The 15,811-nt window shown below is 37.9% G+C and overlaps 1 protein-coding gene across 1 annotated transcript in view; it reads left to right on the top strand.

The window, feature by feature from the left end:
• The first annotated feature begins 749 nt into the window (after positions 1–749).
• Positions 750–15,811, top strand: part of LOC139714642 (histone acetyltransferase KAT2A-like) — a 39,024-nt gene continuing 23,962 nt past the window's right edge. Inside the window, exons 1-6 of the mRNA XM_071626321.1 lie at positions 750–947; positions 4,588–4,723; positions 6,615–6,760; positions 9,050–9,139; positions 12,655–12,836; positions 15,233–15,424. Coding sequence (XP_071482422.1) covers positions 750–947; positions 4,588–4,723; positions 6,615–6,760; positions 9,050–9,139; positions 12,655–12,836; positions 15,233–15,424 — 944 coding nt within the window. The remainder of the gene's footprint in view (positions 948–4,587; positions 4,724–6,614; positions 6,761–9,049; positions 9,140–12,654; positions 12,837–15,232; positions 15,425–15,811) is intronic.

The raw sequence follows: 15,811 nt of genomic DNA, 5'->3' as shown, positions 1-15,811 counted from the left end.
AACCCCTTACCCTAGGTATGAATATAAAAATTATACTAGGTGGATGATTTAAAAAAAAAAAAATCTCACTTTCGATGCTTATCCGATACTGTCGTGTTCGAAAATTGTACATCGGATAAAATTGTCATTGATATGAGTATATGAATGTACAATTTAGTTGGAGATAATTTGAATATGAAAACATAAAATTATATCGGTTTCAAGAAATCCAGAAATAGAAGAGTGAGCCCGTCAATTTTTAACATGAATACACGTCGCGTAGTAATTCGAATTACTACAGTACAACACGACGTAAATAATTACGTCGCGTAGTAATTGGAATTACTACGCAACGTAAAATTTGCGTCGTGTCGTGATTTAAACTACTGGTACTATACACGACGTAATTCCGAATTACTGCTCAACGATTTAACGTCCCGACATGAAATGAATCAGTGTCGTGTTGCAATTCATATATGCTACACGACGTAAATAATCACGTCGTGTTGCAATTCGGATAACTATGCCACGTAATTATTTGCGTTGTGTAGCAATTCGAATTACTACACAACGTATTACGAATTACTGCTCAACGACTTAACGTCCCGACATGGAATGAATAGGTGTCATGTTGCTATTCATAATGCTACATGACGTAAATAATTACGTCGTATCATAATTCCAATTTACTACGCGACGCAAATAATTACGTTGTGTTGCAAATGATTACTACACGACGTAATTGCGAATCACACTACGTTGATGAAGCAATGGCGTCGCCGTCGGAAGAACAAAGCGCTGCTGGCACAGCGGGAGAAGCACCGCAACAACCAGCGGGCAATCAAATTCATCCTACTGAAGTATCTCGATCTATCAATCTCCAAAGAAATGCACAACGAAAGGCTCAAGTACGGAGTTTCCCACGAACGAAGAAATTGGAAAAATTAGGCGTGTATTCGTCCTGCAAGGTATTTTTTACTGTTCACTCAGATATATGTTGGCCCACATACTTGCTTTTGCGTGTGTGGTACAGGTCAATGCCTGGCTTTGACATACATAAATGCAGCTTGTTGCAGATTCAGCGTGCAGCACAGCGGCCGGAGCCTCTCGAACTGTTTAAATGTGAGCCGATGAAGTTCGGAGCCCCGAATGATGAGGGTTTGTTTCGATGCCTCGACATTTTTGCGCGGGAGACAGACTGCAGTTTTCGTTTTCCCCGGTTGTTTATAGATGCACAGAGAGTTTACTTCTAAATTTTACTAGATTGTTGTATTCATTGTATGACTAGAGTACGTAACTGCGGCAGTATGCGGCCGTGCAGCCGTTCGCGGCAGGTACAACATACTCGGTAACATACCGCTAAACACAGCATTGCACTGTTACATGCACACTACACATACTAACACACTACCAATCAACAAAAACCAACCGATAAAATGGGCACAATCTCTGACAAAAGTGAAATTTTCCCCCCTAAATAACAACATATCGCATCCAAAAAAAAAATTTCGGTACTTCTTAACAATCCACAGTTAAGAAACAATGGTCCAAGAAACTGGATTTTTTGTTGTTTTCCCAATGTTCATAGATTTTAAAAACATATCCTCACGTAAAATAGAACTTTCGCGAGCCGATGTGGGCCGCCATTTTTTTCGGAAAGTGGATGTTACCATCGAAAAATTCAGAAAAACACGATATTCGATAAAGACATCAACAACACCGCCAGAATTGCGATCTTGTTTGTGGCCAATGCATGTGCGCCCGCTATTTTCACGTGCTTTCGCAATGGGAATTGGCGCTTACGCAATGTTCGCGAGACATGTGAAGGCGTTCAGCTGAAGATCGCGGAGCACGCGCGTATTGCATAGGGATTGTACATCGTGCCGCAAGCAGAACTACTACAAATGTACGTCGCATATTGCCCTTATCGGCGAAAATTGTGCCGGGTTTTACCCTGATCGGCGAAAATTGTGCCGGGTTTTGCCCTGGTAAATCATGAAAACTGCGTTTGTCAATGGTAAATTTCTTTTATGAAAACAATTGTTAATGAATAATCTTGTCTATGATGTATGAAATGGTTGAAAATAATTTGCCTGATTTGTTTACAAGTTGGAAGTTTGAAGTTTGAAGTTTGAAGTTTGAAGTTTGATTTATTACTCAACGACCCTCATGGGGTATGGGAGTACAATGTCAATTGAAAATACACAAAATAGAAAAATTCAAATAAGAATTAACATATATACATGTATAATACAAATATATACAAGATATCAACATACTTTTCAAATATAATTTGCATAAAAGTATGTTATAAATAATATACTATACAAATGTAAATCTATCACATGAATTACGAACGATGCAGGCACTGTCTGATGCAAATAATCATGCAAAGGGTATATAAAATAGACTAAATCAAACGAAATAATAAAGTGCAGTAACTATCTAAAAGAGGACATTATTACCTTACAAAACCTCGAAATGTTTGACAAAGTCTTTTTCTTCGTGGAATTGAACAATTGATCATATTTAAATGTGTTAGGATGCTTCCTATAATATTTTTCGAGAAATCTTTTACGTTCTGTCGTAAAGAAGGGACATACAAACAAATAATGAAATTCATCACCAATATCATTTTGAGAACAATAGGTACACAAACGTTCAATTCTTGGAATGTCTTTGTAACGCCCAGACACTATTGGAAGCTTATGATTAAGGCAACGAAAATGTGTTAAAGATTTCCTATCATTTTCATTAAGACGAATCAGATACTTTTCAAAGCATAATTGCTGCTTAAAAATTCTATAAACAGTGCATTGATTGTTTAACTCAACATCACTGTGCCACTCCTGTTGACTCATATCTTTAATTTTTGTATTTATTATTCTTTTGAATGAAGATAAAGATAGATTACTTGCTTGACTCTTCCACACGTCAGAAAGGCCTAAGCTATCAAGAGTATTCTTTACTTTGAAAATCCAACCCATCTGATTTTTCCCCTTCAAAAAGGAGAAAAATTCAAAGCTATAAATGATGCTTGATAATTTAGCTGATTTCCCGTTTACAAGACGGTACCAGAACATTAGCATTCGACTAGTGACAATTTTTTCCAATTTGTAGTGCCCAAGTTCACCGTAAGTCATGCAATTGGGAGTTCTCTTGTTCAGACCAAGCAATTCTTTACAGAACTTCAAATAAAACGTTTCAATTTGAATTACATTTTCAAAACCCCAAACCTCACATCCATATAGCAGAATTGGTAATATCAATTGATTAAATAGCTCAAGTTGAATATCAACAGGTAGACAAAGAGATGCAATTTTGCTCTTCATGGAAAAACCCTTAACAATGCTTAAACTGCCGCAAACGGGATATTTTACTCTAAACTAGTAGTAGGTTAACTACACGCAGCCGCTGTCGCTTCACGACAGCGGCTGCACGTCTATTCCTTCGCAGACGTTGTTATTTTTCAGCGGTGGGTGTGCGTTTCCTTCATGAATATCTTTATTAATCGTGGAAAACTAAAATATAAGGAATCCCCATAATCTATGATAATCATTCAATAATCGGTATGCGATTTTTTGTTTAATTATGTCAAAAACTCACCGAAATCCGTGGCTAAAGTCAGGTCTGTAAACGTCCGTATTGCTTCACTCCTCATCTGCATGTTATTTGAATGGCATTCACTCTCCTATACTACAACGTAGCTAGTCGGGGCGGAAGTGATGAGCTAGTCGGGATGACCCATAAAAAGTTAAAATCATTGCCGGTGCAGCACGCGCGGATACGAGTGCTGTAGCTTTACGTACGTAACACATGAAACGCACGGGGGAATGGGCGTACGTAAAACGCAACCACTTCCGGTTCCACATGCGTGGTAGTTTGTTGATTTTGTGAAGCTCTCGAAGGAAAAGATGCCACCGCACAATCTACTCCAAAAAATTCAACAATAAGGTCTGGATACCAAAAAACCCCCGAATTCAACTCAACCATCAGGAAAATATGCTGTAGATGAGTGGTAAAAATGATCTTACTCTTAAAATCAAACAAAATAAAAGGCATTTTATGTGATTTTGCCGGCAATAGTGACGATCGTTTACAACGTTTAAACACTAACACATGTCAGACCGCTGTGCTTCGCACAGCGGTCTGGTCAGGCTAGTAGTAGTACTGTAGGTATGACTGCGGTTAACTAGACACCTTCTATACACAGCCCAGTCGCTGTAAAGCATGGTAAGTAGCTGTACTAACAGCGTCTGGTCGGGCTAGTAGGCTAGACTGCGGTGTAATATCCTAGATCATGAGATCTATAGAACTCTATATGCCAATGCAGTTACCGTATGAGTTTGTGCACTAACGTAAGCTTCTCAAGTAAATTAGACCAGTCTGAACTGCATTTTATAAATTTTATAATGGGATCGAAATCTCTGTGATTTCGTTTATACCATGCAGTTGTATGTTCCTTGCTATTAGTATTATTATTAATAGTATTATTATTAAAACCCTTATCAGTGCTTATAACGTGTTAAATACATAGGGCCTACATGTACATTAATATTTGAATTGAATAGCAATATAGATCTACATTCCTCCACCCTTTGTCTACAGGCTGAAGACTCGTGTAAATGTAATGGCTGGAAAAATCCTAATCCACCCCCTACTCCGACTCAGCCATCTCGTCTTGATATAGCAACACCATTAGCAAGCCGCTCTGATCCTTGTAAAAGTTGTGGACATCAGCTAGGTAAGTGTTAATTTGGGTGCGCCAAAAAAAAAAATGACGTGTGTATTCATTTAGTAACCTTTGTCCGACTGTAGCAATTATATTCAAGATCTACAGTAAATTTACATAAGATTTACTTGTATTTCTCACTGATACTACTCGTGCTTTCTGCTGCCATTAAGGTAATGACCATATCAATTTTTTTCAAGCTTTTACAATACATGTACCTGTTACCATTAGAATGCCTGGTGTTGATTCCAACAAGCATGGATTATCTCCTCCCATTTGTTTATGTCTACAATGTATACGGCCACGGTACTGATATTTACATTATTTCCCCTTGTGTGTGTGTGTGTGTGTGTTTGTCTGTGTTTGTGTGTGTGGGGGGGGGGGTTGAGGGACTAATGTTGACAGTTTGCAAGGCGTGCAGATTGTTCCATGGTGCACAACTTTGTTGGTGTTCAATTACATTTTAGTTTGGAATACTGTACACAGTACAAAGCTGAATTACAGACAAATGTCCTTCTCAGCTTCAATGCAACTTGTGAGTGTATTATTGGCATTCAAGATGTGTCGTTTGTTTGGTGCACATTTAAGTTCATTTGGTCTTGTTGAATTGATGTGGTAGAAATCTCAATTTTATATTCGAATTTTATTGAATTCATGTGGCTATACAGTCATTTAGAGATCACTGGGGAAAAAAGGATATGGTGATGAGGAATGTTATATTTTTGACGACCTGACAACATGTACATTTGTATGGTTTTCTATGATAGTGACCTTAATGAATTGTTTAGAGCTATGTTATAAAAGATACAATGTAGTTCAGATTTTAAAGTCCTACCAATTGATGCATGCCACCTTTGTCAGACTGAAGAGTGCTTGAATAGTACATTAAAACATTTCTAGGAGGAAAAGCATTGCTTGACATCAAATTCACCCCATCATGTTTGTGAAAAGGGTGCTTCTCTCTTCTGACTATTTATAGCAAATGTGATGATTTTCCTGCAGATCTGGAGCAGTCACCCATTGAGTGTTTTGCCTCATGTCTGACTTCTGATGCATACAGTTCAATAATTTGCAAAATGAATACGACATAATTATTTTGTATTGTGCATTTGTGACCTGCTAAAACAAAAGTATCCAAAAGTGGGGGGAGAACGATTTTCTGAAAATGACATGACATTATTCTCTTACTCTTTAGCTTTAATTTTGTACATAAAAAGACTCATAAAAGTACTCGGTTGTGAAGATATTGGGGAATTTGTGAGACCATGTTGAGTGGTCTAGGAAATCAGCATTTCAAGAAAACCAGCTTCAAAGTTTTCTTTACGCAACCATGATCAAGGGGAGGTATGAAGATGACTTCTTGAAAATAGAAGGTATGCTCATAGGAAACTCTGTGATGTTCATTCAAGCTTAGTGCCAGCGGTCTACGTGCAACCAATCAGTAACCAGGGTACCACGCACTCATCAATAAAATCACTCCCTCATTGCTGGGGGAGTCTATCTGCGGCACTAAATCCAAATCTTTGGACGCGTTTCTGTTCCGCTGAAAGTGAGAAAATCATGGCCCAGAAAATGCTAATTTTTTGCCTGTCCTTTGATCATTTAGCTTCAGAATTTCACCAGGTGATGTAGTTGAAATATTAGACAAGAAAATGTCAAATTATATCTGATTGCTTCAGCTGATTTTGATGATCTGACTTCAAACTTGATTTTCTCGGCTCAACCCTCAGCGACTTTTTAATAGGATCCTTTTGTTTTGACGTTGCACATTTGGAAAGATCACTGGTGTAAATGTAGCAAGAATTGCCAACCCACTTTGATGTTAAAGTAACAAAAGCAAATGCACAAATGATTTACCTTTCCTATAAAGTTTGACTACAAACCATACTTTTGCTCCTTCTAGCGACTCATGTTTCACACCTGGAAGATGTAGCTGAAGAAGAGATTGACAGACTGCTTGGAATCGTGGTTGATGTGGAACATCTCTTTATGTCAGTTCACAAGGAAGAAGATGCAGACACAAAGCAGGTCTACTTTCATCTTTTCAAGGTATGAAATACTGTTAGAATATTGTCAACTAAAAACAGTCAGAATTTCAGTGTTTGGCGTATTTTCTTTATATGATTTTTAGTTTGAAAAACATTTCCCATGTGGGTTGTAGATGAGATTATTTACTACTTGTAAACAAAATGAAGTGTGACACTAAATTGCGTAACCATCTTGTGCTTTAATATTAAAAGTATATCACAAATTATTACAGTCTTTTGCTTGGAAGTACATTTCATATTCTTAATCGCTATTTTTGTCTCTGTCAGCTTGTTAGATACTTAACCTGTCTTGTGTTCCGACTGTACTGTACCTAACCAATAGCAGCTTACACATTGATAGAAACAAAGCACCTCAAACAATATTGCAACAAGTGGAAAACATATTTTGTACACTGTACTATATATTGGCATTGTGATTATACTTGAAAACAGCCAAAAGTATTGTAAATAACAAATCGTTACAGTGATTTCTCTTCAATGATCATGATAAAGATACAGTATATCTAATGTTTTTCTTACATGTGGTGTGCTATTTGAAATAATTTAATTTCTTCATGAAAGACATTCATGTGTAGCACACTTGTACGTCACAGTTGTACAATCCACAACTCATCTTGAAAAACTGAGAAAAGGTCACTTTAAATGAGTGCTGCTGTCTGTCTTTAGGAGGAATTGTGTGTACAGTTCTGTAAATGCTGATTTCTTTGACTTAACCCTAACTAGGCCGGGGGAGGGGGGGGGGGGCCCTCCGAGGCCCACCCCCTTGACATTCTGCGCGATGTATCGCTACATTGTATTAAACGTGAAAAGCTATTGCCGCGATGTTTCATGACTTTTTTCTTTCGAGTCTCGGTTCCGAAGTTGCGCATAAATATGTACAGTACGTGCATGTCGACCCAAAATTGCTCAAAAACGTGAATTCGTGTACAATTAAATGCAAACTGTGCTTACAGGCAAATTTCATAAAAGTATGATTACTTGGGGTTTTATTGATTAAAATTAATTAATAACATATTTTCTTGATCGGAACCATGTCGCGGACAAATTTCATCGAAAAACAATAAAATACTTCTGGAATTTTTTCTGATGGCACAATTTTTTTTTCTTATATTTGCTCAGAACACTAAAAAGAACATTTACCCCCAAAAATGTGCCAATTTTGAGCTTTATTTGGTGATTTATACCAAATTGTATGATTTCATGCATCATTATGCATAAATTAGCATAATTAAGCATAAATGATAATTTTGTTTTCAAAAGATTAAACTTTGTGGTACTATAGATTACATCATAGGCAATGTGTGTGCCAATTTTCGTTGCGATCGCGCGGTCGACGGCCGAGATCTGGAGGGGGGGGGGGGGGGGGGCCTGGGAGGCCTCCCCCCCGGCTCTATGATCTACCTGATAGCCCGGCCTACAGACTGTAGTTAGGGTTAAGCATTCTGCATTAAAAGCATTTAAAACTAGTAATATTGTTCAGAATCTCTTGTCCTGAGTATAATGACCCTTAGTGTACAGAACTGTCAAATTATCTATCCTATTAAACATTGTAGAGCCATCATAAGAGGAATCCCACCTTGAATCTGTTTTTGTTTTTTCTATCCTGATTTTATCTTTCCTCTTTGAATCATGCAAACAAAAAATTAGTTGGGAAAAAGGTAGTTATCGCAGATTTAAATCTTGATCAAATGTTTCTAAATTGTCATATTGTCATTTTGTTTAATGCTTTCAATACAGTCTTTGAAAACAGATGAATAATATACACTGTATGCTTGTCACAATGTTTATATGCAAGGCTCAACACTAACTGTGTTATATTTTGTTGATGGCCCATACCAAATTTTTTGTGCTTTTTTTTGTGGCCCAACAAAGGTAAAAAAAAATCAGAGAAATTAGATAATATGATCATAAAACAGTACAAAACAAACAACAAGCAAACAATAAACAGACCATAAAGTATGTAAAAATTTTCAGATATAACAAAGTGCTTCAAAAACTGTATTGTGACAAAGAAGTATATTATAAAATGACAAAAACATTAAAAAAATAACTGCAAGTACAGCTGTAATACATGTTTTATTGAGATTTATGTTGCCTTTTGTTCTGTAAAATGTCATGGGCTGATGTTTACAATGTAGAAGTTTTAGAAATGCATTGGAATTATGATTTGGGAGCATTGACAGCTGTAAGTTAAATACATGTCTTGTACAGGTAATTTGATTAGCTCACTATTTTCCTGGAATCTTGCTATATTTAATGATTCAAATCTGTTTATTCTTGCACTGAGCAGCTCCTTAGGAAATGCATCTTACAAATGAGCTCACCTTCAGTGGAAGGACCCCTTGGAAGACCTCCCTTTGAGAAGCCCAGCATAGCCAAGGTAAACCAACATCCTTCAGAACAGTGTTATTTCAGTACTGTTTTTTCATACACTTTCAATAAAAATACATATTCCTGGATTAGCTTTGGTTGAAAAAGGTCTGTCCTCGGTACTTTCCCCACCCACTATCACCCCCTTGAAAAACTAAGAAAACAGAAAATAAACTTCAGAAAATAACTTAAGGGAACATTGCATGTATCCTAGTTATATTGATCTTCACGAGGATATAGATCATGAGGTTATACATGTATGTATACACAAATGTTGTCTATGGTACACTATATGCAGTGGTGTATCTAGGGGGGGGGGGGCAAGGGGGGCACGTGCCCCGGGCGCCACTCCTTGGGGGCGCAAAAACGAAAAAAAAAAACGAAAAAAAGAAGAAGAAGAAAAAGAAAAAAAAAACGAAGAAGAAGAAGACGAAAAAAAAAACTCGCCCGGAAAAGGGGGGGGGGGGAGGGAGAATGGTGGGGGGGGCAGAAAACCAAATCAAACAAGAAAAAAACAAAACATGATGACGCGGACAAAATAACAATGTTTATTGTGTTCACACAAGAATTCCATGTTCTGTCAGCTGAAATACAAAAATTTTCGGCTCGCTCGCTGCATTCGCTCGCCAAAATTTATACAAATAAAGAAGGTAAGAACAAAACGTGATGATGACGCGGACAAAATGACAATGTCTTTTGTGTTCACACATGTCATTTTATATTTAGCAGGCAAAATGTTTCACGGAGCAGCGGCTGCAATTTCTTTCGTTCTGAAGCGATCGCCAATTGGATCAAAAGAAGGTGCCAACGGTTTCGAACATACGGGGGGGGGGGGGCAACAAAATCAAGCATGATAAGAACAAAAAGTAATGATGACGCGGAAATATACAAATTTCGGCTCACTCGCTCGTACAATTTAGAGTATTTTTTTCAAGTCCACAGTTTGTTGGTATAAATCGTTATCTATAAGGCCGTCACTATATCTTGATTAGAATTGTAAGATTCAATAAGCAAAAATGACAAGAATTCAATGTTTTGTAAGCTGAAATACAAAAATTTTCGGCTCGCTCGCTGCGCTCGCTCGCGAAAATTTATCAAAAAAAAAGAGAGAAGAAGATAAGAACAAAACGTGACGATGACGCGGACAAAATGACAATGTCTTTTGTGTTCACACATGTCATTTCATATTAAGCAGGAAATTGAATGTTACACGGAGCAGCGGCTGCAATTTCATTCGTTCTGAAGCGATCGCCAATTGGATCGAGAGAGGACGCCAACGGTTTCGAGCATGGGGGGGCGCAAAAAAAACAAATCAAAAAAGATAAGAACAAAACGTATTGATGACGCGGAAATATACAAATTTCGGCTCACTCGCTCGTACTAATTTAGAGTACTAGTATTATAAGTCCTCAGTTTGTTGGTATGAATCGTTATTCAATTTTGTAAGCTGAAATACAAAAATTTTCGGCTCGCTCGCTGCGCTCTCTCGCCAAAATTTATCCAAAAAAAGAAAGAAAAAAGAGATAAGAACAAAACGTGATGAAGACGTGGAAATATACAAATTTCGGCTAACTCGCGCGTACTAAATTAGAGTACTTTTTAAATTCCTCATGCAGTTTGTTGGTATAAATCGTTATCTATAAGGCCGTCACTATATCTTAATTAAAATTGTAAGATTTGATTAGCAAAAAAGACAAGAATTCCATGTTTTGTAAGCTGAAATACAAAAATTTTTGGCTCGCTCGCTGTGCTCTCTCGCCAAAATTTATCAAAAAAAAAGACAAGAAAAAAGAGATAAGAACAAAATGTGATGAAGACGTGGAAATATACAAATTTCGGCTAACTCGCGCGTACTAAATTAGAGTACTTTTTAAATTACTCATGCAGTTTGCTGGTATAAATCGTTATCTATAAGGCCGTCACTATATCTTGATTAGAATTGTAAGATTTGATTAGCAAAAAAGACAAGAATTCCATGTTTTGTAAGCTGAAATACCAAAATTTTCCGCTCGCTCGCTGCGCTCGCTCGCCAAAATTTATCAAAATTCATTACATTTAAATCACCCTCAAAGACCCCCTTTAAGTCCTTGAAAAAGCATATCATGTGGACTTTGTTTAAAGTCCCTACCGGGATGGGGTTGGGGTTGAACACTTTTTCAGAAATTAGGGGCGCAATTTTCGCGCTTGCCCCGGGCGCCGTTTTCCCTAGATACGCCACTGACTATATGTTGATGTTCCATGTTCTACAATGCATCTTAAGTGCAGCATGTAAACAGTGGGATATCAAGGACAAGAGGGATTGATTGATAGTAGCTGAGTAAAATGTTATTACTCTTTTTCGGGAGCAGCATTCAGAAAATTGCTTCTAAATATTTAACCCTAAAAAGATAGGGGGGGGGGGGGAATAATAGCGACTACTCCGCCGTGCGAAACTTTTTGACCGCGCCGTTCGCTGACTTTTTACTTACAAGTCTTGTGCATCTTTTGACACCATTTTCGCAAAAATCGAGCATACCATTATGACCTTTTATACATACAATCGTATGCCTGTCAGAACAAAAATGGCTCAAAAACATGATTTTGTGTATACAGTCTATGCAAATGGATTTTTAAATCTTTAATACATAAAGATATAATTATTTTCACTTTCGTAAGCTGAATCTAATTGATTTTAGCATAATTATGCTTGAAATAGGTTCTGTCGTAAAATTTGGGGAAAAAAATGATTCATAAGGTCGAAAAACAAAGAAATACATAAGAAATTCATAAAAAATAAAATACATAAGAAATCGATTTTGATACCAGATTTTTTTTGTCATAGTACATTGTTAGGAATGCTACAAAGAATGTCACCAAAAATTAGGATTCTAGGAGCTTTATTTTCTGATTTAGAGCAAAATATACGCCATTATGCATATATTAGCATAATTCATTATTTTGACAAAAATTTCCATTTCTTTTTGTATAGTTTGGTAGATTACGCCACTGGTAATGCCTAGATGCCAATTTTCGTGCCGATTGCGCGATCGATGGTCGAGATCTGGGGGGGGGGGGGGGCTGGTTAGGGTTAATAGTGTGAGGTCCTATTGAATTGCATTGACATTCTCACAAAACCCATTAATATGTAGGGGGAGGAATAATGTATACAGTGAGGTTTTTATGTTTGAAATTTGTTGTCAAACAAGTCCGTTTTCACACCAACTACAACAGCATGTCTTTATGAATTTGCTGCAAGATAACGAAAAAAAAAAGATGCAAGATTAAGTCGCACCAGTCCTATACAATTCTACAGTGTGCATGGCATCATTAAATTTTGTAGTAAAACTTTGCATTTCTCTTTTTTTTTGTGCTAATACAATTATGTCATTTTGATTATTTTATTCTTTTTTTGTTTTGTTTACTACTTGTCTTCAAAGTATGTTGCACTCAGAAGGGAATTTCCTTCAAGTCTATCACATTTGTTTGATCTTATTATGATGACAGCCTGCTTGTGAGTGTAATATGTCTCAATCTCATTGATTACAGGGTGTTTCCAACTTTGTCCATTACAAGTTTGGTCCCCTTGCTCACAAGGAGTGGATGATTATGTATGACCTTGCCAAGATGTTTCTACACTGCATGAATCACTGGAAGCTGGAGACACCTACTGCCAGGAAGCAGCGTGCCCAGGCTGATGAGGCTAGTGCCTATAAAGTCACATACACAAGGTCAGAGGTTGCAAGCAGTACTTTGTGATGCTAAAAGCTATTATACAGTATTCCACATTCAATCTTGCTATAGGATTGGTCAAGAGCTGATCACGTGATAAAGCGTAGTTTTTCCTATCACCTCACCTGAGAAGAAAAGTTCATTACACTCTATGTTGATAGTCCCTTCTGTTTCGCTGATCGCTTCAGTCCATACAGTCCTAACGCGAGATGAGTACGCGCGAAATAAAAGTGCGTTGCACTGTGGACTATCATTTAAAGTCGGACGATCCTAACCCCTAATGGTACGTTATTGTGTAACTCCTCCGAACAAAATTTGTGCGGCAATTGCGCAATGCCAGACTGCAGTGCTTGTGGGACAATGCTGCCACTGAGACACGTGTGTGTGTGTGTGTGTGTGTGTGTGTGTGTACGCACCATACACAAACATTGTGACCACGAGCTGTGATGATTGAAGGAGAGAGGCCAGAAGACGTGGGCTCTTTTGGCCTCTCTTCATGCGCATGCGCACTGTGAGTGTGCGTCCATTCGGAAGCTCGCGTGGCTTGGACAGCCATTTTGGGTCAGGTGATTTTGAGACCAGTGTGTGTTCGCTGACTCATTGAGCCAGTGCTATTCTCATTCGATGTCATGACATTTGATACAGAATGGGGAGCGGCAGCGTGTTGCGTTCGCCTCTGTGCCACTCAAACTCGCCACGATTGTAAGGCTTTAACTAGGTCACTTGATAGTCCACAGTGCAACACACTTTTATTTCGGTGCCGCGTGGTGCGCGGAGCAAATTCATTGTTTTGTCATATATGCCCATACGTCTAAAGTAATCTACGTAGCCTAAGCTGTAAGGATACCTAAAGACAGCTTAAAACGGTGTGAGATGTGGAATAAAATGGGAATATCTTAGGACCCCAGATGTGGAATATAAAGCAAATAATCAACTGTTAGTTTCAGGCAATGAGACAAACTATCACTTCCTCGGCGATCTGAATGTGTACGCTATCTTTCCTCAGCTGCACTTTGGAAAGATAGCTACATCCAGATCGCCTTGGAAGTGATAGTTTGTCCCATCACCTTCACCAACGTTGATTATTTGCTTCGATCATCATCATACCAGTTTTCATTTGGGTCTGTTACCCATTAACAGGTGGCCGGAATCACCTCACAGCTCTCAGAGTAATACATTAAACTCTTTGATCCAAACATAGAAACCACTATTATCATACTGGGAGTATATAGTTGTTGTTTTTGTTTTTTCAAGTTCATACAATGAGTTTTATTGCTGTATGAAATTAATTAGTGTACGTATGCCTACATTTTTCATGAAAATTGATCATTCTGTTCTCCGGTACCCTAATGCTTAAATTCTAGGTCATCGTGTAAAAGTCTTTTTCAGGAAAATTTCAAAAAAATGCATGAATCACGCAAGAAATTCAAGCCTTACGCAGTACATACGTGATTTGCGCATTTCATGAGTTTGTCTGACGTGGAACCTTCGTAGTTGTCCTCCGATGTGTGCCAGATCGGCGCTTTACGCTATTCCAGGTTTTGAGCAGCTCAAAACTCGACTTTGAGTAAGAGTTTGCGCAGTTTTGCGCTGTTTTATGTAACTTTTGCGTAGTTTGCGTAGTTCTTACACGAACAATGCATGAAATATGCATGGAATATCACTGAACATTCACAAAAATGTTGGCGCTTTTGCATTCATGCGCGATTCATATGCAGTTCATTAGTGATGTGCAGATTAAGCATGGTTTTCCGTAGACCTCGGTCGTCGCGCACAACCACGTATTCGCCTCATTTGGGGCCTTTGCGTGCCTATGCACTCAAAATGTGTGGTTTGTAATTGATTTTTCCATAGTTCTTGCCGAATTCATCAGTGATTTTCATCACCTAAATCAGCAAAAATTCTTGACGGACAAGCACCCTCAACCAAATTTCATGCATGATTCATGTGTTTATGCGACTTTTGGGCTGTGTGACCGAGCCCATAGTGCTATTCGAGCATGTTGTAATATGTTTGGATCATTGTTGTTTTTTAATGTTAATCTCGCATGTTGTACTGTAAAAGTAGAAATTTTCGTATATTTCGCGCATCAAGAAACTAGCACGAAAATAAAAGCAAGTTAATATTTTTGCATGCCACATGTTCCAGTGGTTGATGTCTTGATTCCGCAGAATTAAAAACACGCAAAACTCTTCTTACCAAGCCAAAAGTGAAAAATTGGTCGCGCGAAAATATTCACCTTTACAGTATATGTTTGTATCATTATTTTTAGCTTATTGAGACAAGAGTTGCTTTCTTATAGTCTGCATGTCTCAACGTAGTTTCAGGTAGTGTAAAACTGCACTGCATCATACATGGATTCTGAGTCTTGTTTTGATCTCGTCTCTCCTCCCAGATGGCTGTGTTATTGCCATGTGCCATCTTTCTGTGATAGTCTTCAACATCATGAACCAACAGACATCTTTGGTCGCACTCTACTCAAGAATGTTTTTCCTGCCATGCGTCGACAAGTACTAGATATGCTGAGATCAGAGAAGGACAATATGCCAGCTGAGAAACGCAACTTGGTGCTAACTCACTTTCCCAGGTAAAGAAAATCATCCCAGTGAGTAATGCTATTTTGAGAGACTTGTTCATGTACCTTTATATCAAGTACGAAATATTGTTTTTTAATCATAAACCTAATTACGTAAGTGCAAAATGATTGAAAATGAAGAAACAGATTACGCTACTTCCACTTTGAATATCTCCAGATAAGATTAATCTGAGAAGGTACAGAGGAAGGTTTGATATTGAAGTACATACGTAGTCAAGGACACAGCAGTTTTCTCTACAGTAAATGCCTTTTGATAGTTACCTAATGACTTGTATGTGGCATGAAACGAGTTACAGCATATTGACAACATGGTGAAAAGGTTTCAGGTCAGTGCATAGTTATGATCAATTTTAGTTTGTCATAAACCTTAACCAAATG

This window comes from Diadema antillarum, unplaced genomic scaffold (genome assembly GCF_040938485.1).
Source record: "Diadema antillarum isolate AM-2024a unplaced genomic scaffold, OU_Dant_1.0 seq00002359_RagTag, whole genome shotgun sequence".
Taxonomy (NCBI): domain Eukaryota; kingdom Metazoa; phylum Echinodermata; class Echinoidea; order Diadematoida; family Diadematidae; genus Diadema; species Diadema antillarum.
Note: the sequence above shows the minus strand (reverse complement) of the source record. Positions and strands in the feature narration are given on the sequence as shown.